This window comes from Nycticebus coucang, chromosome 6 (genome assembly GCF_027406575.1).
Source record: "Nycticebus coucang isolate mNycCou1 chromosome 6, mNycCou1.pri, whole genome shotgun sequence".
In the NCBI taxonomy this organism is placed as follows: domain Eukaryota; kingdom Metazoa; phylum Chordata; class Mammalia; order Primates; family Lorisidae; genus Nycticebus; species Nycticebus coucang.
The window spans coordinates 128,553,977-128,576,855 of NC_069785.1; the positions used below are offsets into that span (position 1 = coordinate 128,553,977).

Here is a 22,879-nt window from a genome sequence, read left to right on the forward strand (position 1 = left end):
GAAAGACAGGATCTCTGAGATTTGAAATAAAAGATGGAAATCCTAGCTTTTCAAGGAGCTTTGTGTCCGATGAAGGAATGAACAGAAAACGAGCAATTATAATAGTGGCAAATACCAGATCCAGCATTCAGTGGTACATGTCACAAAATAGTCTAAGAGAGCTGGGTAGAGAAGAAGAGATGGGGGCTAGAGGGTCTCTGCCACCCAATCCCCTAAGAGTTCTAGCTTTATACCCAGTGGAGCCCTCACTGTATCCATCTTCTCAGCTCGGTTCCCCTGGGTAGAAATTACAGCTCAAGACAGAGCTTTCAAATATCCTTTGTTGACCCCTTTATGCTGCTCTTCATCCATTGGAGTTTGCCACTTGTTTCCTGCAAAACCATGATTGATAAAGGTCTAGATGAAAAGACAATTTATCAAAGTGGGCATGGTTAAGGAAAAATAAGGAAAGTTGGGATATTAGCACAGCAGGAAACCGTTTATCATCCCTAGGCTTAAGGGGCAGGGGACGAAATACGAGAGCTAGAGCCATGGAAGAGGACAACAAACAGACGCTCTGCCATGTGAAGAGTCAGTGTCAACTGTGACGGAAAGGGAGTATGAAAAAAATAAAATCTTTCTCTCTGCCTCTCTTCTCCCCTCCAACCAAAGGTGGATTCAGATACCCAAACAGAGAAGGACCAGCCAATCACCTCCCTCTCTTAAAAAGAGAATAGGTATCATTTAAACTTTATTATGAGGAGTGTTATTTTATATATATATATATATATTTTTTTTTTTTTTTTTTTAAGATAGGGCAGATAGCCTTAACACACCACCCTACACACAGGAAATTTTCATCAGCCTTCACTGGTGGGCTATGCCATGGGTTGCTAAGGTTACATGAGGACCTCAGAGCACACCCCATTGTGAGGAAATGTGGGCTGTTTCTGAGGTTCTAGAACTCCCAGAGTTCAGCATTAGGAGCTTCAGCTCAGTTTGCTTGGCTGCTCTTGGGTGCCCCATACGAGGGTCGCCTCTTTCTCTAAATCCAGATGAACAAGTTTCTCTTACTGATGAGCCTTTACCTGCTTGGATATGCCAGAGGTGAGTCCTTTATCTGGGCTTTGGGGAGAAACACAAGAGGACTTCTTGAAGGTATTTCAGCCATTGAAGGTAGACCAGTCTCTTAGTTAGCCAAACCAATCTGACTCAGAATCAAGAGTAGCTCACCAAGTCCAACTCTGAGCACTCCTAACCAGGTGATTTCCCCTAATTACGGTTTTACAGTCTTAGGGTCCCACTCAATATTTGTACCTGTTGTTCTGGGAGATGGGAGGACAGGCCTAAAGATTCTGTACAAGTCCAATGAAGGCTTGTCCCCATCAATTCAGAGTAAGGAATTCTTACGTAGTTAATTTACCAAGGAAAGATAGAAGGACATGGGAATAGGACTTACCTAGAAAGCCATCTCAGAACCCAGCAGTGATAGAAGGCCCGAGACCTTACAAGCCTCTCTTTTATGGCTGTGTTTTATCCATCCAGGTGTCTGTATCTCCTCTTTCAGAACCTCCCATTCATGGTGGGATATGTTCCCTCCTGCCTCCTACAGGAGAAGGGAGAGGCCATGAGGTCTGAGCTGTGAGTGAAATGACAACAGATTTTCTTTAATATCAGCTTTGTTGGACTTTGAAAAGTTGACTCAGAAATGTTGATACATAGCCACCAGATGGTAGTATGTGCCAGCCACATGAAGTAATGAGTAATAAACTGTAATAAGAACTAAATATTAGCTGGATACAGTGGCTCACGCCTGTAATCCTAGCACTCTGGGAGGCCGAGGCAGGTGGATTGCCTGAGCTCACAGGTTCAAGACCAGCCTGAGCCAGAGTGAGACTTGCTCTCTAAATATAGCCGAGCATGGTGGCAGGTGCTTATAGTCCCAGCTACTCAGGAGGCTGAGGTAAGAGAATCTCTTGAGCCCAAGAGTTTGAGTTTGCTATGAGCTGTGATGCCACAGCACTCTACTGAGGGCTACAAAGTGAGACTGCCTCAAAAAAGCAAAATTAATAAAAATTAGCGTGCTTTTTCAAGCTTCCCTTTTATATCAGAAAGACATCTTTAATGAAACTTCTGTTAACTACTGAAGAATCAAGAATATTTTTGTAGTAAATTTTTTAAAATAAAAACTTCCTAAAAGTCTTACTAAATCTTGCCTTTCTTTATCAACATATTCTAATCCTAGTGTTATAGAATGTCACTGATTATGAGTACTGCAGTGCTCCCAGAATATCTAACTATTGCAGGATTCTTCAAGAACTTAAGTATTCGAGGGCCTTAGACTACTTCAGCCTCAAAGATCCTGTAATTCCTCTCAGCTTTTGGCTACGATTAATAGCTCAGTTATAATCCTCGAGGAAGCTCAGTCTAATCAAAGAGTAACAAATTGTTTAGTACATCCATTCAATTAAAATGAAAGTTATACTTAAGGAATATTTGTCTGGCAGTCATTAATAAGATTGGTTACAGGTAAAGAGACTGTCCAGAGAGAATGACCATCTAAAAGTTTGGTAACTCCCAATGTAACGCAGAGAAAACTAATTGGGCACCTAATCTTATTAAATCCTGATGACAACTCCATGAAGTGGGTGCAAATGGTATGCTGGAAGGAATCTCAATTCACAGATACATAAAACAGGCTTAGAATTTTTTTACCTTATTTACAGCAACTTTGTTTTTGGAGTCCCCAACCCATATGGGATTGGGGATTGAGTGTGAGAATTTGACCTTACCAAATGAAGGTGACTTAATCCCTTCTGATAATTTTTGTGAGCACATTAGGTATTTGTCATCATCTAAAGTTGACCCTGCTTGAAGGTTTAACTCCTCCACTCCAAACTTAGGCTGGAATTACTCAGAGATTAAGAACTACTTTCTCTCTATCTCTGTTCTCTTTGCCCATTACCCACCACAGAATGAGAGAGAGAGTTAATGGTGGACTTCTAATGACCCCGGTGACAGTCCATTGATTGCCTGCGGCTGACTTTGTCAGGCAGACATAGTCATTTCCCTTCAGGCACTTTTAGTTCATATATAAGTGGGTCTCTCTGTGCAGTTTTTGGATCTTGAAATTCTTCCCCTCTATCCCAGCGGTGATTTCTTAGGGCACTTAGGTGACTTCCCTTAATACCTATACTATCTTCAGGTGCCTGTCCTAAGGCTCACAGAAAACTTAGGAGTCCCACGTTAGCCTTACTCCATAGGAAAGTAGTCTTCTACCCCATTTTCTCTGTCACCTTTACCATCTCTCTTCTTTTTCTTCTCCATTCCAGAAGCATCAGGTCAGCCTGATGAGCTTCCTGGCTCCATGGATCATAAAGCTTCAGTTCAACAACTTTCAGGTGAGTACTTTCCACTTGCAAACCCTTCTGATGCTGAGTCTTTATACGAGTCTTCAAACGACAACACTTTAAGTGAGCACGGTTCCAGTGAGCATGGTTCAAATGAACACACCGTGGCCGAGCACTCTTCTGGAGAACACTCTACAGGTGAGCACACTTCAGTTGAGCATGCTGCGAGTGAGCACTCCAGTGAGCAGCCTTCTGGAGAACAGCCTTCAGCTGAAAAGTCTTCAGGTGAGCACAGTGAGCACGCTTCAGGTGAACAGCCTTCAGGAGAACATGCAACAGGTGAACAGCCATCGGGTGAGCATAATGCCGGTGAACAGCCCTCTGGTGAACACAATGCCGGTGAACAGCCCTCGGGTGAGCACAATGCCGGTGAACAGCCCTCGGGTGAGCATAATGCAGGTGAACAGCCCTCTGGTGAGCATGTAGGTGAACAGCCCTCGGGTGAGCATAATACAGGTGAACAGCCTTCGGGTGAGCACAATGCAGGTGAACAGCCCTCGGGTGAGCATGTAGGTGAACAGCCCTCAGGTGAGCACAATGCAGGTGAACAGACTTCAGGTGAACAGGCTTCAGTTGAACAACCTTCAGGTGAACAGCCTTCAGGTGAACAGGCTTCAGGTGAACAGCTTGGAGAACAGGCTGGAGTGGAACAGCCTTCAGGTGCACCAATTTCAAGCACATCTTCAGGTGAGCAACATTTGGATGGGTGCCAGTCCTTGAGTTCAGGTGAGGAGTAGGCAATACGTCAAGAAAACCCGATTTGAGGGAAGGAAGGCATAAGAAACAATCATTAATACTTCACAAACAGGTCTTCCAGAGATTTTCTAGGGCTCTTACAGTAATACCTAGAGGCATGATCCAGGTTTAGTGGGATCCTGAAGGCTAAACAATCTGGAGGACTCCCACTAAGGAAAATAACACAGATACAAATGCCAGTAGCTCCACCAATCCTTCTTTCCATAAGAAATTATGAATAAAAATGCATACGGCTTCCCTGGAAGGGCCTCATGGAAGTGCAGAGTTCTAAAGACTAACCTTCATTAGCTTCATGCTAAACCTACCTCTTAAACTGTGTTAGAATGTTATGATTTTGAAAATCTTGTAAGGAGGTGTCTGGCACTGCAGTTAGTGGGTCTTTGTTTGAACATGGAATGTAAAGCTTTTGTCTGTTAGATCTAGATGAATCCCAATTTATCACTTCCAAGACAACTGCAATTTTGTGGCTTTTACCAGGTGTTGTTCAGGGAAGAAAAACAAGACCTAAAGTTTCATGCCTCAAATTATTTCCAGACATAAATACTTCCTATTTTATCCCATTGCTTAAGTATTATTCTTCTGAATTTTCAGATGAGAGAAGTGAGGCTAAGGTAATAATGCCTGACATCACGGCAAGAATACTGGCAAACCTTGGATTCAAACTTTGGTCTGTCCAAAGCCCATACTTTCCACTTCTGTATGCTTCCTGAACTAGGGGATTAGTAGAGAGATAGCAAAAGTAACAATATGTCATTAGTGACCTTCGATGTGGTCAGTTTGAAAATGGAGAATGATGCAGCCTCATTACAGGATTTGCAACCCCACTTAGAGCATTCTAACATAGCTTATTAATCAAATATGAGTTCAAGTGCTTATGCCTTGTGGGCGAGAGTCTGATGGAGAGTACAAAAGGGAGCCAATCACATACTTCACTCCTATTGCATCAGACATGACAGAAGGGCATCTAATTATAAATGTCCATGAAGCCAATGGAAATACAGACTGATTTAAAAGTAGTAGAGTGATAAATTGGGATTCATCAGCAATGATGGGGTCATAGATAAAGCATTAAGAATGAAGGAATTTCCTCTGAAACATCTCTATCAGAGACAGGGACCTCCAATCTCCAACAAGAACTCAGAAATGAATGAATGTGCTATATCCAAGCCACTTGTTGCCCATCATCACTCCTAAGATGTGTGACTCAGGTTACACAACTTGTCTATAAGGAAATTTCATCAGGCTTATCTTAAATTTTCAGGTGTTTTATTAAATTGCCATACATGTGCTTATATGAATGATCAAGGAAAATGTCTTCGTGGAGAGGGAATCTGCACCACTCAGAATTCCCAGCAGTGCATGTTAAAGAAGATCTTTGAAGGTATGTGGGGACTTTATGAGCCAATCTTTACCATAGAACCCTTACTTTCCCTCCTCATCCCTAAACTAAGGCATCTTGGCTGCTTCCACTGCATGAACCACACTGCATAACTCCCCTTGTAGTTTGGGCCCTAGCTAGATGTGCCGTTTCCTCCACATTTCTACATGTGTCCATTTATTCATCCCTCAATAAACATTAATGGCACTATGAGCCCTATGAAAAGATGAATCAAAAATGAAATATGTACAAAGAGAATATGGTGTAAGAAATATCACAAGAGAGAAAACAGTGTCATAAGAAAGACACACATAAAATGCAGGGAGTTCAGGGGAAGGAAAGATTAGAGCCTGGAAAGCCTGGAAAGGAGGTGATGCAGCTAGTTGGAGATGCAGACATAATTGGATCTGGAATAGGTAAGCAGTAGGTAAGATCTTATCAGGAGAAGAGGGTATCAAGAAAAGAAGGTGTAGTCAACAGTATCATGTACTTGCTGAAGTTCAAAAATCTGGAGGAAAGCCTGCGGGATTTGATGAGTAGACCTGTGGACCTGTAAGAGGGAAGTTTCAGCACAGTGGGGTCATAATTCAGAGTGCCAGGGGCCAAGATGTGAACGAGAAGGAAGTTAAAAGATGATAAGGACAGCCAGATCTCTGGAGAGAAAGGAGTAGAATAGCAATGGTCAAGAGAAAGTACTTCTTCATATGGGAGAATTTTCAGCATGTTTGTAAAACAAAAAGGGAGCCAGTAGAGAAGAGGCTGAAGATGTAGGACAGGAGTGGGCAACTGGTGGGGAAGGTCCCAGGGCAGATAAATAGAAGGGAAGGGTAGAGAAAAAATATGTAAGAGGAAGTCTTGGCCATCCCTCCATGGGGACATTGAAGACCATGGGTAAAGGCTAAAAGTTGGAAGAGGAATAAGGAGACTTAGGACAGTCTGTCTCTGATCCTTTCAGGTGGAAAACTCCAATTCATGGTTCAGGGGTGTGAGAACATGTGCCCATCGATGAACCTCTTTTCTCATGGAACCAGGATGCAAATTATATGCTGTCGGAATCGACCTTTCTGCAACAAGATCTAGAAGCCCATGTCCTTGCTTCTTGTTCTGCCTGAAGACTCCATCACCCTACTTGGCTCAATTTATAGTTTCTTTCTCAGTCAATAATTAATCACATATGCCTGAGCATCAGACAGAATATTCAAATAAATATTTTTCCTCTCCTATCCATGCCCTATTCATTCTCTGTCTTCTGTCTTCCCTGCTCCAACTCCATCTCTCAATATTCCTGTTTTATTCTTCAATAAATACCACATGGTTAAAAAACACAGGTTCAAGATAGACTTCTTTTCCCATCAGTTCACTTGCAGGGTCAGCCTAAGCTTTCTTTCCCCCACACTAAAGTGAATGCATTCTCCTATAAACCCATGAATGGATTAACAAACTGTAGCATATGTACACCATGGAGTACTATTCAGCCATAAGATGGAGACTTTACATCTTCTATGTTTACCTGGAGTTGAAACATATTCTTCTCAGTAAAGTATCTCAAGAATGGGGGGTGGGGCAGAATCCAACGTACTAAATAGTAATATGAAACCAATATATAAACAATTACATGCCTACACAAATATAGCACAGCATGGGGGCAGGGGAGCAGAGGGGGTAGGGAGGAGGATAATTGGTCAGACAAGGGAGTGCAATAGGCAGGATTTCACCTAATATGCACAAAGTGAGGGTGTTCAGCACATCCCCTGGGTGAAGGGCTCAACTACAACTTAAACTTTACCTTGGAAGTGAGAACAATATAATCTAATAATTTGTACCCTCATATTAATTTGAAATAAAAAAGTGAATGCATTCTTTAAATATTCCATATTTATGAAAGCGAAGGGGTCTCTCAGGGAAGAGACAACAAAGAGAAATGTGGAGTAGGTATCTTTTAGAGGCTCCAACTGTATTCCAGGTACTTCTCTCTGACCTCGCCTTTCCATCCCTACTTCCCCCACACCCTTCCATTTGTTATGGTATATAAAACTCAACCTTTCTTCAGTTCTTTTTCTTTCTTTTTGAGACAGAATCTCACTTTTGCCCTCGGTGGAGTGCTGTGGCATCATACCTCACAGCAACCTCAAACTTCTGGGCTGAAGCGACCCTCTTGCCTCAGCCTCCCAACCACAACACCTGGCTATTTTTAGAGATGGGATCTTGCTCTTACTCACGTTGGTCTCAAACTCCTGAGCTCAAGCGATCCACTCACCTCAGTGTTCCAGAGTGCTGGGATAATAGGGGTAACCCACGGTGCCCAGCCTCCTGCTTTGGCCCTTGGCATTTTCCATAGCCTACTATTAACTAACACAATAAAATGATTCCTTATGTATTTGCTACATAAATATGTAGTTGACAATGCTTTTCTACACAGTATTAATGGATCATTTACTCAGCATTGAAGAGCAAGTGGAAATACTAACAGTCTCTCATATTGTACTATGTTCTGACACACAGGATCTCATCTGGCCCTCAGAAAAGTGCCTGGAAGGGTATATAGGAGGGATAACATGATTTTTGTTTTATAAATATGGAAATACGACATAGAGATGTTTTACTTATTCATATAGTACTCCCTGTTGTTCCAAACTTACCTAAGTTACACAACTACTAAGAGTGAGGGCCAGATTCCAAAGCCAAATCTCAATAATCTCAACCTGGGCTGTTCTACGCTATGAATGTTAGCCAGAATAACCACACTGTGAATGTTAGCCAGAATGGTTCTTTCTTCTCTCTTTTTTTTTTTTTTTTAAGAGACAGAGTCTCACTTTGTCGCCCTCAGCGAGTCTCCAACTCCTGGGCTTAGACAATTCTCTTGCCTCAGCCTCCCAAGAAGCTGGGACTACAGGCACTTGCCACAATGCCCAGATAATTTTTTTTGTTGCAGTCTGGCCGAGGCTGGGTTTGAACCCGCCACCCTCAGTATATGGGGCCGGCGCCCTACTCAACTGGGCCATAGCTGCTGTCCCAGAATGGTTCTTTCAAGACCGAAATCAATCCTCTCCTCTTATACAAGCCCTTCTCCTTTCAGCCACTGTTTCCACATACCTCTGTTTAAGCACTCCTGAGATCAGCTGGGTGGTCTTAATGTATTTTACAAAGCACGAACCTTTAATTTTTAACAAAGTCCAATGTATCTTTGTGAGAGCTTTGAGAACAGTACTCCAAGAAACAAAGACATGTTTACTATATACAAAATTTAAAACTTTAATATATACACATTATGGTTCCTTCCCCCCAAATATATTGGTAACAGGGTTTTCATTGGCAATAAATGTAGGATGGAAGAAAATAGAATATCTTCACATTTCTGAGTGAAAATTATTTTGAATATATGATCCTATCTCTAGGTAAAATAGCATCCCAAATTAATGGTCAAAAACCTAAAATTAAAATCTCAAATGAATTCTCAACTTGAGATACAGTTTATACAGGAGCAAGAATAAAAATAAGAGCCTACCAACATTGTTGATTTTTTTTGGGGGGGTGGTAGAGGGAGATATCCGTTAGCTGTAAGTGTTGAGGAAAAAATACAAGTTCACATATGTTATTCAAACAGAAGGTAGGGAGTTCTGGCTTCCATTTATGGTGGAATAGTTTGGTAGAACCAACCCTCCAATTATATACTTGGACAAAAAATAAGAAACAACTATTTCAAAGTTCCTAAAGCAATTGAAATCACCCCTAAAATGACAAGAACAGCACTGGGTGAGATTTGTGAATTTGTGCCTCAGGATGGTACTACTCAATCCATCCATCACAAGATGGCAAAAAGCCACAGTCTTACTGGTTTGAGATTTCAAAGAACAGAGTGCAGCTGACAGAGCATCTGTAAAATTAGGGGGAAGGTGGGTGCTCACCTGTAATACTACCACTCTGGGAAGCCGAGGCAGATGGATGGCTTGAGCTCAGGAGTTCGAGACCAGCCTAAGTAAGAGTGAGACCCCTATCTCTAAAAATAGCTGAGTGTTGTGGCAGGCACCTACAGGTGCCTACAGCTACTTGGGAGGCTAAGGCAAGAGGATCACTTCGGCCCTGGAGTTTGAGGTTGCTAGGAACTATGATGCCACAGCACTCTACAGAGGGTGACAAACTGAGACTCCATCTCGAAAAAAAAAAAAAAGATTAGGGGGAAATCCTAGAAAAAAAAAGAGACACAGAGGGTACAGCATCCAAATTCAAGGAAAAACTGACCAAATTCTTGGCTGACCACTGACTCCAGATGGCTCAATGATAGGATATAAAAAATGAAAAACCTGAGCAGAGATTTTAGCTGTTGTCCATATAAAAGTAGACAGAGGTGGGAATTCAAGTCCCATAAATAACTGCCTAATAGGAAAAGGAACATACAGAGTCCAGAATCTCTATAATTCACCATTTACTATGTCTAGTATGTGATAAAAAGTTATTAGAAGAGGGGCGATGCCTGTGGCTCAATGAGTAGGGTACTGGCCCCATATACCGAGGGTGGCAGGTTCAAACCCAGCCCTGGCCAAACTATAACAAAAAAATAGCCGGGTACTGTGGCGGGCACCTGTAGTCCCAGCTACTCGGGAGGCTGAAGCAAGAGAATCGCCTAAGCCCAGGAGTTGGAGGTTACTGTGAGCTATGTGATGCCATGGCACTCTACTGAGGGTGATAAACTGAGACCCTATCTCTACAAAAAAAAAAAAAAGGGCGGTGCCTGTGGCTCAAGGAGTAGGGTGCCGGTCCCATATGCCAGAGGTGGTGGATTCAAATCTAGCCCCGGCCAAAAACCAAAAACAAACAAACAAACAAAACAAAACAAACAAACAAAAAATTATTAGAAGAAGCAGGTAACTTCACCCATAGCCAAGGGGGAAAAAAAGCAATAGATCTTTACACCAAAATGAACTAACTGTTGGAATTAATGAATAAAGATAATAAGCAGCTATAGATATGTTACAAGAACTTAAAACAGTGTCATACGAATAAACAGACAACAAATCTCAACACAGATGCTAAAACTATTTTAAAAAATGGCCAGAAATGGTGGTTAATGCTTATAACCCAGCCCCTTTCAGTGGATCATTTGAGGCCAGGAATTTGAGACCAGCCTGGGCAACAGAATGGGATCTCATATCTACAAAAACATTTAAGAATTAACTAGGCATGATGGCCTATGTCTGTAATCCGAGCTGCTCAGAAGAATCAGGAGGAAAGATCACATGAGCCCAGGAGTTAGAGGTTGCAATGAACTATGTTCACATCATTGCACTTCAATCTGGGCAACAGAGCAAGACCCTCTCAGGCCAAGGTTGAACCAGAAGTAAACCACCTCTCACAGAACTGAAGGCCAGATTCTCATCTCCTGAAAAGTATAATAAACTCCAGGTGTGGAATTTGATTTATTTAAAGTGGTTCCAAAGTGGTAGTACTCAAAAGTACCGAGTAAAATCTACAATATGTGAATAGAATAATGATGATGTCTTAAAAGGCAAAGTATATTTCATACATTACATTAAAAACTTAAAAAGGCAGACCAGCTAGGGATCCAGAATCTAAGACAGGGGTGAGCTACCCCACCCCATTTTTCTTTTTTTTTTATTTTAAATCCTCCTATATCCCAGATATTAAGCTAAAAAATCCAAGAACCCAGAAAGGCCAATGAGCAAAGACAAGAAAGGCAGTGAAAGCCTCCTCTCTTTAAACACAGGACTAGACAAAGAGGCAACTTGGAAAAACAGAAAACTTTCAGTCAATAATCACTCCATTACAGTTAAATACTACAATAAGGAGACTACACTTCTACCTTTCAGAGGCTGCAATTAGGTGCCCCAATAGCACTGCCTCCTGTGTGGTATCACAGAAGTCCAAATAGGCAGCTAGGACTTTAATCCTGCCAGTCAGTAACAAGGCCATTGCCAAATAGTGTCAGTGGAGACCACGTGGGAAACCAGAACTTCCCCTCCACCTAGCAATACAAAGGCTACCTGCTGCCAGTAGAAAGTAAATGTAGTGGAGAGTCCAGACATTCACCATTATCCAATAGTAATAAGGCAAACCCCACTACAATACCAGTGTAGACTGGGGCGGGTGGGGGGGGAGGTGTAAGGAACTCCCACTCCCCACATAGCACTAATGAAGGGTCTTCTCCAAATTGGATGTCAAAAAGGCACATAAATAATGTGATGGTCCCTTCCCCCTCCTGGAGTGGTATCACAAAAAGCTAATTCAGACACTTAAAACAAAAATAAAGTCTTTAAATTCAGACACTTCTAAAACAAAAGCTTTAAATAAGACTTATAGTCAAAAGCATAATATAATATGTCCAAATTTCAAACAACAACAACAACAAAGATCACTCTTCAAATCAACAACCTGGAAGATCTTGAACTAAATGAAAAAAGACAATCAATAGATGTCAAAACTAAGATCACAGAGATACTGGAATTATCTAAAAAAGATTTAGAAGTCATGATAAAAATGGTTCCATGAGGAATCATGAACAAATGAATAAAAGTAACTATTAGATATAAAGTATTTAAGGCAAAAAGCATTATATAAAGATGTCACTTATAAATAAATAAATGGTTTAATTCAATGAGAAGATATGACAAGTTTGCACCTGTACAGAATCTAAGAAAATAGTCCTAATACATAAATCAAAATTAATGGCATCTAGCCAGGGACAATAGTGCATACCTGGTGTAGTTCCAATCACTCACCAGGCTGAGGCAGAAGGATCATTTGAAACCAGGAGTTAGAGTCTAGCGTTGGCAACATGGAGAGATCTCTTCTCTTTAAAAAAAGAAAAAAAAGTAACAGAACCACAAGGAAAAACACACAAATCTATAATCATAGTGAATTTTTACATAATTCCCTTGTAATTCAAATAAGCAGCAAAGATATAGAAGATTTGAATATGATTAACTCAGTTGATAAGCAGCAAAGATATAGAAGATTTGAATATGATTAACTCAGTTGATTACAAGGATGTATATATAGAAATCTGTATTCAACAAGTATACCCAGTCTAGTCTTTTCAAGCATAGATGGAATATTTATAAAAATTCAATGTATTGGGTGGTGCCTGCAGCTCAAGGGTAGGGAGCCAGTCCCACGGTCCCATATGCTGGAGGTGGCAGGTTCAAACACAGCTCCGGCCAAAAACCACAAAAAAAATAAATAAATAAAAAATAAAAAATCAGTGTATTCTAAACCACAAAGCGAGACCCCACATACTTTAAGACTGAACCTATACAACGTTTTGTAACAATATAATTAAGCTAAAAATCAGTAATGAAAAAAGTTCCTAAAATATCATTCCCCAGCAATTCTCCCTACTCCTAGGGAGAAGAGAATACCCAAGAGAATTAAAACTTTGTACAAGAATGTGCACTTATTCATTCAAGCGGCCTTACTTGTTACAGCCAAAAAGGAAAAAGACTTCAAACATCCATCACATGATGAATAAACAGAATGGGGGACATGTACATACAATGTTAAATTATCAGCCGTAAGGAGTGCTGACATCTGCTACAACATGGATTGAAAATATTAAGTGAAAGAAGACAGACACATATAATCGTATTTAGAATGAGCGATCCATAATAGAGACAGAAAGTAGATTAGTTTTTCTAGGGAATGGAGGAGAGGAAAATGGGAAGCAACTACTAATGAATATGGAGTTTGTTTCAGAATTAATGAAACTGTTTTGGAATTTGATCATGGTGATGGCTGCACAACTGCATACTAAAAACCACTGAAGTACACTTAACGGGGTACACTTAAAAGGGTAAATTTTATGGTACATGAATTCTAACTGAATAAAAACAATTTTTAAACAGAAACAATTCCAAAAGGTTTAGAAATTCAGACACTTCTAAATAATCCACAAATCGAAAAACAAATCACAAAGGTATTAGAAAAAAATTGTGAGATGGGTAACAAAAATACTCCACATGAAAGTTTATGGCATGAAGGAAAATGGTACTTAGGAGAAATTTATAACTTTAAATGGTTACATGTAACACATGTAATTGACATAGGACTAGTCTCTTGAATGTAGTTACACATTTACAGGAAATAAAGACAGAGGAAACATGAAACTGTTTCACATCAATGCTATCTGCAAAGCTAGACTAAGGAAAATTATAGGAAAAAACCCTGCTGAATTCTTCAATCAAGAAACTGAAAGGGAAAAAAAAAGGGGGAAGAAAAAGCAATTTATAGATGAAAAGCAAGTTAAAAGACATCAATTGGTAGCTATTTTTGGACTTTATGTGGATCTTGATTCAAAATAAAGTATAAAAAATAAGAATTGGAACATTTGAACAATGGTTATCAATGAAGAGTTAGGAAAATGATCTTTTCAATAACCAATACTAAAGTGTGTAGCTATAGATCTGAGTCAAAAAATACAAAGCTAGAACTGTGGCTCGGTGCCTGTAGCTTAAGCGGCTAAGGCACCAGCCACATACACCACAGCTGGCAGGTTCAAATTCAGTCCCAGCCTGCCAAACAATAAGGACAACTACAACCAAAAAATAGCCAGGTGTTATGGTTGGCACCTATAGTCCCAGCTACTTGGGAGGCTGAGGCAAGAGAATCGCTTAAGCTCACAAGTTGGAGGTTGCTGTGAGCTGTGATGCCACAGCACTCTACCGAGGGTGACAGCTTGAGAGCTTGAGGCTCTGTCTCAAAAAAAACAAAAAATAATAATAATAAATAAATCTAAAACTGCGGGCAGCACCTGTGGCTCAGTGAGCAGGGCGCCGGCCCCATATACTGAGGGTGGCGGGTTCAAACCCAGCCCCGGACAAACTGCAACAAAAAAATAGCCGGGCATTGTGGCGGGCGCCTGTAGTCCCAGCTACTCGGGAGGCTGAGGCAGGAGAATCGCCTAAGCCCAGGAGTTGGAGGTTGCTGTGAGCTGTGTGACGCCACGGCACTCTACCGAGGGCAATAAAGTGAAACTCTGTCTCTACAAAAAAAAAAAAAAAAAAAAATCTAAAACTGCAAAGCTTTTAGAAGATAGCATGCAAGAAAACCTTCCTGATGCTGAAGTAGGGGAAGAGTCCTTTAATAGAAAATTAAAAAAACACTAGCCGGTGGAAAAATCTAAATAGGACATTAAAACTACAAATTCCCATAAAGTATGGAACAATAGGCCACACAGTAAGAGAGTTATGTATGTAACACATGTAAACTGACAAACAGGAGCATGCTTAACACGTGAAGGAATGAAATTATTAGGAAAAAGACAAAAGGGCAAGGAGCAAAAGATGAACAGGCACTTCAACCTCGTTTCAATTTAAGAATAAGCAAATCAACACCATAGACATCATTACACACCAATAACTTGACACAAATTAGAATGGCAGGGAGAGGAGACAAGATGGTGACTAGAAGCAGCTTTCGCCAGAGGCTGTTGTCCAGAGGGAGGGATATTGGATAGAAGTGGACTCAGTGACGCCAAAGATGGGAAGCTGAGCACAGACAGGAGAGGTGCACATCCTCTCTGCTGAGACAAGCTGAGAGTCCAAGAAAGAGGAAGAGACAACAAAACCAGGTAAGAAGCCCATTGTAAAGAGGACAAAGACCTCCCCTCCCACAGGAGGTCTGCAGAGGGCTCTCTGCAATTAACAGGTAACAAAGGACCTCGCAATTTACCCCACAGGAGAGAGCCACCAAACCCCCCTCCTCCTACTCCAGGGAGGTCCCACTTTTGAGCCTATGTCATTATGTTTAGCACAAAAGTGAACAGGTATTTTCTCCGCAATTCTGAAAACACAATTCGCCCTTTTCCCTTATCCTGGCTGCCTGAAGGTCTGCCCACTACAGAGCCCAGAGTATTTGGCAAATTGGGTGAGAGGCCCAAGCATTGTGTGGGATGCCAAGCATCAGCCCAGAATTAGTGGAGTGTGTGGAAGCAGGGGGCGCAGGGAGACTGGAACTGCACAGAAACAGCGGCCCCCAGAGTCAGTGGCTTAGGCTGGAATAGTGGCAGCACTGAGGTGGTGACATCCCAGTTCTGATTTGGCAGATGAAGGTTGCTGATTCCTCTTCCCACTGGAGGGAAACCTGCTCCAGGCCCTCAGGATTGCACAGACAGAGCTGCCTGTGGACTTCTGCTTTCTGGCTGCCGGGTGACTCTTTGAACTCTTTCAGGTGAGCAATGTTTGTACTGCCTGGGACAAATTGATTGGAACTTTGGAACTGGGCTGTCCACTCAGGGTTGAGTGGTGGTGATACTGCAGTAGAGAGGGGCAGATTTCCCTCCTCCAGCTACCACTGGCATGGGAGCAGGGCTGCCATAGGCGTTTGTATGTTTTCCCAGCTGAGATTCCAGCTGTAATATGACTCATTAGGATCGGGTAGAGGCAAGCTGACATCACGAAGCTTCATTACCTCACCAAGGCAGCTCTCGGAGTCTCTGGCTGCAGCTCTGAAAGGGTCCTTTGCAAGGCCAGATGAAAAGACACAAGCCCCCGCTCACTGGTTAAGGGGTGCTTTGCTCAAGTTCCTGGGACCCCATCCAGTCTCACCCTGCCAATGTTAATTACCTAATAGTGGAAAATACTCACGGAGAGGAACCAGCAACCTGAAAAGAAGAACTCTGGCAAAAAGAAAAATCAGAGCAGGTCAACTCCCAAGGAATGACAAAGGAGATACAACAGAAAAGACCATCCATAGAGAAATTGCTGAAATGTCAGACATAGAATTCAGAATATGGATGGCATATAAGGATGAATAGAATGGAAGAAAAGATGAAAATAGAATTCCAAAAAGTAGTCTCAAGAAATTAATGAAATCAAAAACAAAGTCACCAAGGATATGGAGATAATCAGAAAGGATATAGCAGAGTTTAAGGAATTAAAAAAGGCATTTGAGGAGCTTCAAAATACAGTAGAGACCCTCAGTAATAGAGTTGATCACGGAGAAGAAAGGATCTCAGACACTGAAGACAAGGCGTTTGAATTATCCCATGCACTCGAAGAGGGAGAAGAAAGGAAAACAAGAACAGAATATTCCCTGAGAGACTTACGGGATCATTCCAAAAGATCAAACAAATGACTTGTAGGGATTCCTGAAGAAGAGGATGGTCCTAAAGGCACAGATGCTTTAGATTCTAAGACATTATGGTAGAGAATTTCCCAAGCATTGCAAGAGATACAGAAATTCATCTAGTAGTTTCAGAACGCCAGCACAACTCAACAAAATAAACCATCTCCTAGACATACTGGAATTAACTTTGCCAAAGTTGATTATGAAGGAGAAAATCCTGAATGCGGCCAGACATAAGAAAAGTATTACCTATAAAGGGAAAAAATATCAGGATAAATGTAGAACTTTCAGCTGAAATTTTTCAAGCCAGAAAAAAATAGTCATCGACCTTCAACATTCTAAAACAAAACAACCTGCAGCCCAGGATCCTGTATCAAGGAAAACAGCAGAGTCTCGGGATAAAAAATCAATACCTACAAATCAGTAGCTTTTATATACCAACAATAGTCAAGCCAAGAATATAATCAAAGACTCTATTCCTTTTACAGTAGTGCCAAAGAAGATAAAATACCTGGGAGTTGATCTAACAAAGGACGTGAAAGATCTCCATAAAGAGAACTATGAAACCCTGAAAAAAGAAATAGCAGAAGATGGACGGTGCCTGTGGCTCAGCAGGTAGGGCGCCGGTCCCATATGCCGGAGGTTGCGGGTTCAAACCCAGCCCCGGCCAAAAAAAAGAAATAGCAGAAGATAATAACAAGTGGAAGAACATACCATGCTTGTGGTTGGGAAGAATCAACATTGTTAAAATGTCCATACTTCCCATAGCAATCTACAGATTTAATGCAATCCCCATCAAAGCACCAAGGTCATACTTTAAAGAACTTGAAAAAATAGTACTGTTTTATATGAAATAAAAAAAAAACAAAAACAAATAGCCAATACAATTCTCAGAAATAAAAACAAATTTGGAGGCATCACATTACCAAACTTCAGGTTATACTATGAATCTATAGTGATCAAAATAACATAGTATTGGCACAAAAATAGAGATGTAGATATATGCAATAAAATAGAGAATCTAGAGATGAACCCAGGTACTTATCATCATTTGATCTTTCATAAGCCTAACAAAAACATGCAGGGGGAAAAGAATCCCTACTTAACAAATGGTGCTGGGAGAACTGGTTAGCCATCTGTAGAACACTGAAACTGGACCCACATCTCTCACCACTAACAAACATTGATTCTCACGGGATAAAAGATTTAAATTTAAAAAATGAAACTGTAAGAATACTAGAAGAGGGCGGTGCCTGTGGCTCAGTGAGTAGGGCGCCGGCCCCATATGCTGAGGGTGGCGGGTTCAAACCCAGCCCCGGCCAAACTGGAACAAAAAAATAGCCGGGCGTTGTGACGGGCGCCTGTAGTCCCAGCTGCTTGGGAGGCTGAGGCAAGAGAATCGCGTAAGTCCAAGAGTTAGAGGTTGCTGTGAGCCGTGTGACGCCACGGCACTCTACCCGAGGGTGGTACAGTGAGACTGTCTCTACAAAAAAAAAAAAAAAAGAATACTAGAAGAGAGTGAGGGGAAAACACTTGAAGATACTGGCTTGGATATATATTTTATGAGGAAGACACCCCCCCACCCCACACCCCTGGCAATTGCAGCAACACCAAAAATAAATTAACTGTGATTTGATCAAGCTAAAAAGCTTCTGCACAGCTAAGGGCACTACAACCAAAGGAAACAGACAGCCTTTGGAATGGGAGAATATTTTTGCATTTTATGCTTCCAACAAAGGTCCGATAACTGGAATCTACAGAGAACTCAAATTAATCAATAAACTTCTCTGAAAAGAACAGACAAATGGCCAAGAAACACATGAAAAAATGCTATCATCCCTAAATCAGAGAAATGCAAATCCAAACCATTCTGAGATATTACCTAACTCCAGTAAGATTAGCCAACATCACAAAGTCCCAAATCTGCAGATGCTGGCATGGATGTGAAGAGAACACTTTTACATTGCTGGCGGGGTTACAAACTAAAACAACCTTTTTGGAAAGAAATATGGAGAATCCTCAAAGAAATAAAACTTGACCTTCCATTTGATCCCGTAATCCCATTATCTACCCAGAAGAACAAAAATCATTTTACCACAAAGACATTTGCACCAGAATGTTTATTGCAGCTCAGTTCATAATTGCCGAGTTGTGGAAGCAACAACCCAAAAGCCATCAACCCACAAATGGATTAACAAATTGTGGTATACCATGAAAAAAGATGGAGACTTTACATCTTTTATGTTTACCTGGATGGAGTTGGAACACATTCTTCGTAGTAAAGTATCTCAAGAATAGGGAAAAAAGTATCCAATGTACCCAATACTATTATGAGACCAATATATAAATATACACTCACATGAATGATAAAACACAAATATAGTCTAGCAAGGGGGTGGAGAGAGGATGGAGAAGGGAGGGGAAGGGGGAGAGTGATTGGTGGGAGGAGAGAGGGCATTTGGTGGGATCTCACCTAACGTGCACAAGGGTATATTTCAAAATAAGAGTAAATTTTAAATGCCTTACCACAAAAAACAAGTGAGGTGATGGTTATGTTAATCGGTTTGATTTAAGCATTCCACAATGTATATCAAATCATCACACTGTACCCCATAAATGTATACAGTTATGAATTTAATTAAAAATTAATTAAAAAAGTTTGATCACAAAAAAATTAGAATGGCAATACCAAATGTGAAAATTTAGACTATTAGAAATGCACATTCTGTTGCCATGAACATTCTTATACTTTAGCATTTTCCCAGCAATTGTGCATTGTTCTCATACGAAAATATAAATTGGTACATTTGGGGGGAAACATTTTGTCATTATCGTATATAAAATTGAAGATAGGCACATTCTAAGACCAGCAATTTCACTTATAGTCTAAAAGAAACTCAGGAACATGTACAAGAATATTCCTAGAAGAATTATTTATAACAGCATCAAACTATAAATATTCTAAATATTCACTAGCAATAGAATGGATAATTTGTGGTATATTCATAAAGAGCATTCTATATATAATTAGAATCAATGAATATAGGCAAAAGCAAATAAAATACTCAGTGCACGAAAACTACAGCACAATTTCATTAACATAAACTTAAAAAACAAAATCTGTATTAAGTAAAGATGCATTAATTAAATCTGTATTATTTGAAGATCCATAAATAACTTAGAAAACTCTAAAGAAAACCAAGGGAATGATTATCGCAAAAGTCAATTTTGTGATTACTTCTGGAGTAAGGAAATGGGCTGTGAGCCTGAGGGGATACACAGGAAGTTTCTAAGGGCCTGTAAATGATCTTTCTTCAATTAAGTTGTGGTATTAAATGATGTTAACTTTGTAACTGCATATTATACTGGACACATTTTTTGTATTAATATTTATCTAAACAACCACATTCACACACACACAGAAGCACAGCTTGATTTTTCCATCAAACTTTTAGCTGTTATCTTCTGGTAATAAATTTCTCTTTCTCCATTATTGTTATTAATAATAGGTGCCTGTGGCTCAAAGGAGTAGGGCACCGGCCCCATATGCAGGAGGTGGTGGGTTCAAACCCAGACCCGGCCAAAAACTGCAAAAAAAAAAAAAAAAATAATAATAATAGGAGCAAATACCTTCCTTAAAAGTATGATGAACACTATAGAAAAATCATGGCACCTTGTATTTACTGAATACTTTTTTGTGCAAAATGAAATATACTCTTTACTGGATGGTCCCTGTGGCTCAAAGGAGTAAGGTGCCAGCCCCATATGCCGGAGGTGGTGGGTTCAAACCCAGCCCCGGCCAAAACTGCAAAAAAAAAAAACAAAAAACCTCTTCATATACATTATCACATTTAAGATTAAAAGTAACTCTGAACAGTACTTATTATCAGCCTCTTTACTTCAGCAATTGCCAGTGTTAATGTAACTTGAGAGCTAGTCTAAATCTGGAACTTGAAGTTTCCCCATTATTCTACGCAAATTCCAGTAGCTGATAGTTTTACTATCCATCTATTCACCTTTCTCTTACCATAATTTGTGGTATTTTTCTTCATTTGATAGTCAATTCACTTATTCAACATTCATTCACTTATTTGACAAATATTTACTTAGTACCTACTATATTCCAGAATATAGAAGGATAAAAAGGAATGGCAAAGCCTATGCTTACATTTTGGTGAGAGAAATAGACAATAAACAATTTCATGTAATGATTCAGTTCTATGAAGAAAGCAGAATAAGGTGATAGTAACTGGAGTAGTAGAAATATGTGGGGCTGAGATCTGAAAGCTGAGTCAGCAATGCAAAATAGTAAAGGATTCCAGGCCCAGGGACTGACAAGCACAAGGCCCTGAAAGGGGGACGGGCCTTGGTGAACAGAAAGAAGGCAAGTTTCCCTGAAGTCCTGCCTGAGGACAGAGGATGAATCATATGCAAGGCCAGGCAGGCCACAGTGTGGATTCTAGTCTTGAGGCAACAGGAATCCACAGGAAGTTTTTAAGCAAGGGAGGGTCACAGTACAATTTATATTTTTTAAAAAATTAGGGTTTATATAAAGAAAACGAGAGGAAGGGAGTTAGGCAACGGCAAAAGTGGAAAGTGCAAGACTAGTTTTTATTACAGAAATCCAGTGGGGAGATGAAAGAGTTTGAATTAGGGTGGTATAAAAGGAAATGCGCAGATGTGGATAGCTTCCAGATCTATTTTGATAATAGTTGAGTACTGATTTGTTAAACAGCTATTTATTATATGCCATAATGTTATCAAGCACTCCCTATTCTGGGTGCTGGAGATACAGATCTAAATAGGATAGGGTCCCTGACACCAAGTAACTAATAATATAATGGGAGAAACAGACATTTAGTAGATAAATAATAGTATTCTATAATGCCAGGAAACAAGCATTATGATAAAAATGAAAGAAAGTGACAAAAGAGAGAATTATTTAAGTAAGCCAGGGAAAGACTTTGCAAAAGTGACATTTAAGCAGAGACCTACAGGGAAGCATAAGCCACACAAATATTTGGTGTCCTCTGGGTACAGGTAACACCAAGTGAAATGACCCTAAGGACGGAATGTGCTTCCCTTTGAGAACAGCAAAGCCAGCGTGGCTACAGCAGAGAACAGGGAAGAAAGTGGCAGGTGAAGCCAAAGAGAGGGCCCCAGGACACATGACATAAAGCCATACAGTTCACACACAAAATGCTGAATTTTGTTTTAAATGTGATGAAAAGCCAGGAGAACTAAGAGTGGGGTCGATTCACATTTAAAAAGGATCGGGCGGCGCCTGTGGCTCAGTCGGTAAGGCGCCGGCCCCATATGCCGAGGGTGGCGGGTTCAAACCCAGCCCAGCCAAACTGCAACAAAAAAATAGCCGGGCGTTGTGGCGGGCGCCTGTAGTCCCAGCTGCTCGGGAGGCTGAGGCAGGAGAATCGCGTAAGCCCAAGAGTTAGAGGTTGCTGTGAGCCGCGTGACGCCACGGCACTCTACCCGAGGGCGGTACAGTGAGACTCTGTCTCTACAAAAAAAAAAAAAAAAAAAGGATCATTCTCTGACTGCTTTTCTGGAGAATAAACTGCTAAGGCATAAGTAATATAAAAACAGAGACAACCGTGGTAGAAGAAGTATGAAGTAGAACATATTTTGAATATATTTGTTAAATTAAACAGTAACTGCTGAATTGAATATAGAATATGGAAAAAAATACCAAGAATGATTTCTATGGTTTTAAGATGGGGGAAAGGAAAAGAGGAACAGGCTGGAGCACAGGAGTTAACAGCTGTTTTTGGTCATGAGATGTCAGATTTCCAAGTGGAAATGTCAAGCAGGTTGTGGCTATAAAAGGCTGGAGCTTAGGGAAGAGGCTGAAGTCAAGGAATGAATTTGCTTGACAGATGCTAAAGACTGACAGATAATTCTTAAGAACAAAATTTCTCCCATATTTGACAACTGACCAGTTCAAATCTTAGGTGCCCCCTAGCTAGGTTCATGAAAATAAAACAAGTTCAAATTTATTCTGCCTCTGAGTTTACTGCAGTTAACACCATTTGCTAGTATACACCTAATATGTGATAAACTATAATCATAACATTTTGTATGTTCTTAGTTTTAGACTAAGATAACTGATTAATGTATAATTTATATAGAAAAAAAGAAGATAAATCTCAACCTAATACATAAAAGTTAATATAAATTTTTTCAGAGAAACAAAGTTTTAGCAAGTCTAATAAGTAAAGGAACCAGGAATCAGATCTATTTACACCATAGCTTCCTTTTCCTCCCT

At 40.4% G+C, this 22,879-nt stretch overlaps 1 protein-coding gene across 4 annotated transcripts; it reads left to right on the top strand.

The window, feature by feature from the left end:
- The first annotated feature begins 1,034 nt into the window (after window positions 1–1,034).
- On the top strand, window positions 1,035–6,603 carry ACRV1 (acrosomal vesicle protein 1). 4 transcript variants are annotated; one of them, XM_053593138.1, is made up of 7 exons: window positions 1,035–1,086; window positions 3,312–3,557; window positions 3,639–3,683; window positions 3,816–4,007; window positions 4,050–4,076; window positions 5,407–5,526; window positions 6,479–6,603. In XM_053593138.1, the coding sequence occupies exons 1-7, from the start codon at window positions 1,035–1,037 to the stop codon at window positions 6,601–6,603; spliced, it is 807 nt and encodes a 268-aa protein (XP_053449113.1). The 4 variants fall into 4 exon arrangements, with proteins under 4 accessions (XP_053449113.1, XP_053449115.1, XP_053449116.1 ...); XM_053593140.1 differs by having other exon boundaries at window positions 3,312–3,380; window positions 3,654–3,713; XM_053593141.1 differs by lacking the exon at window positions 3,639–3,683 and having other exon boundaries at window positions 3,312–3,380; window positions 3,789–4,007.
- Window positions 6,604–22,879: the final 16,276 nt, after the last annotated feature.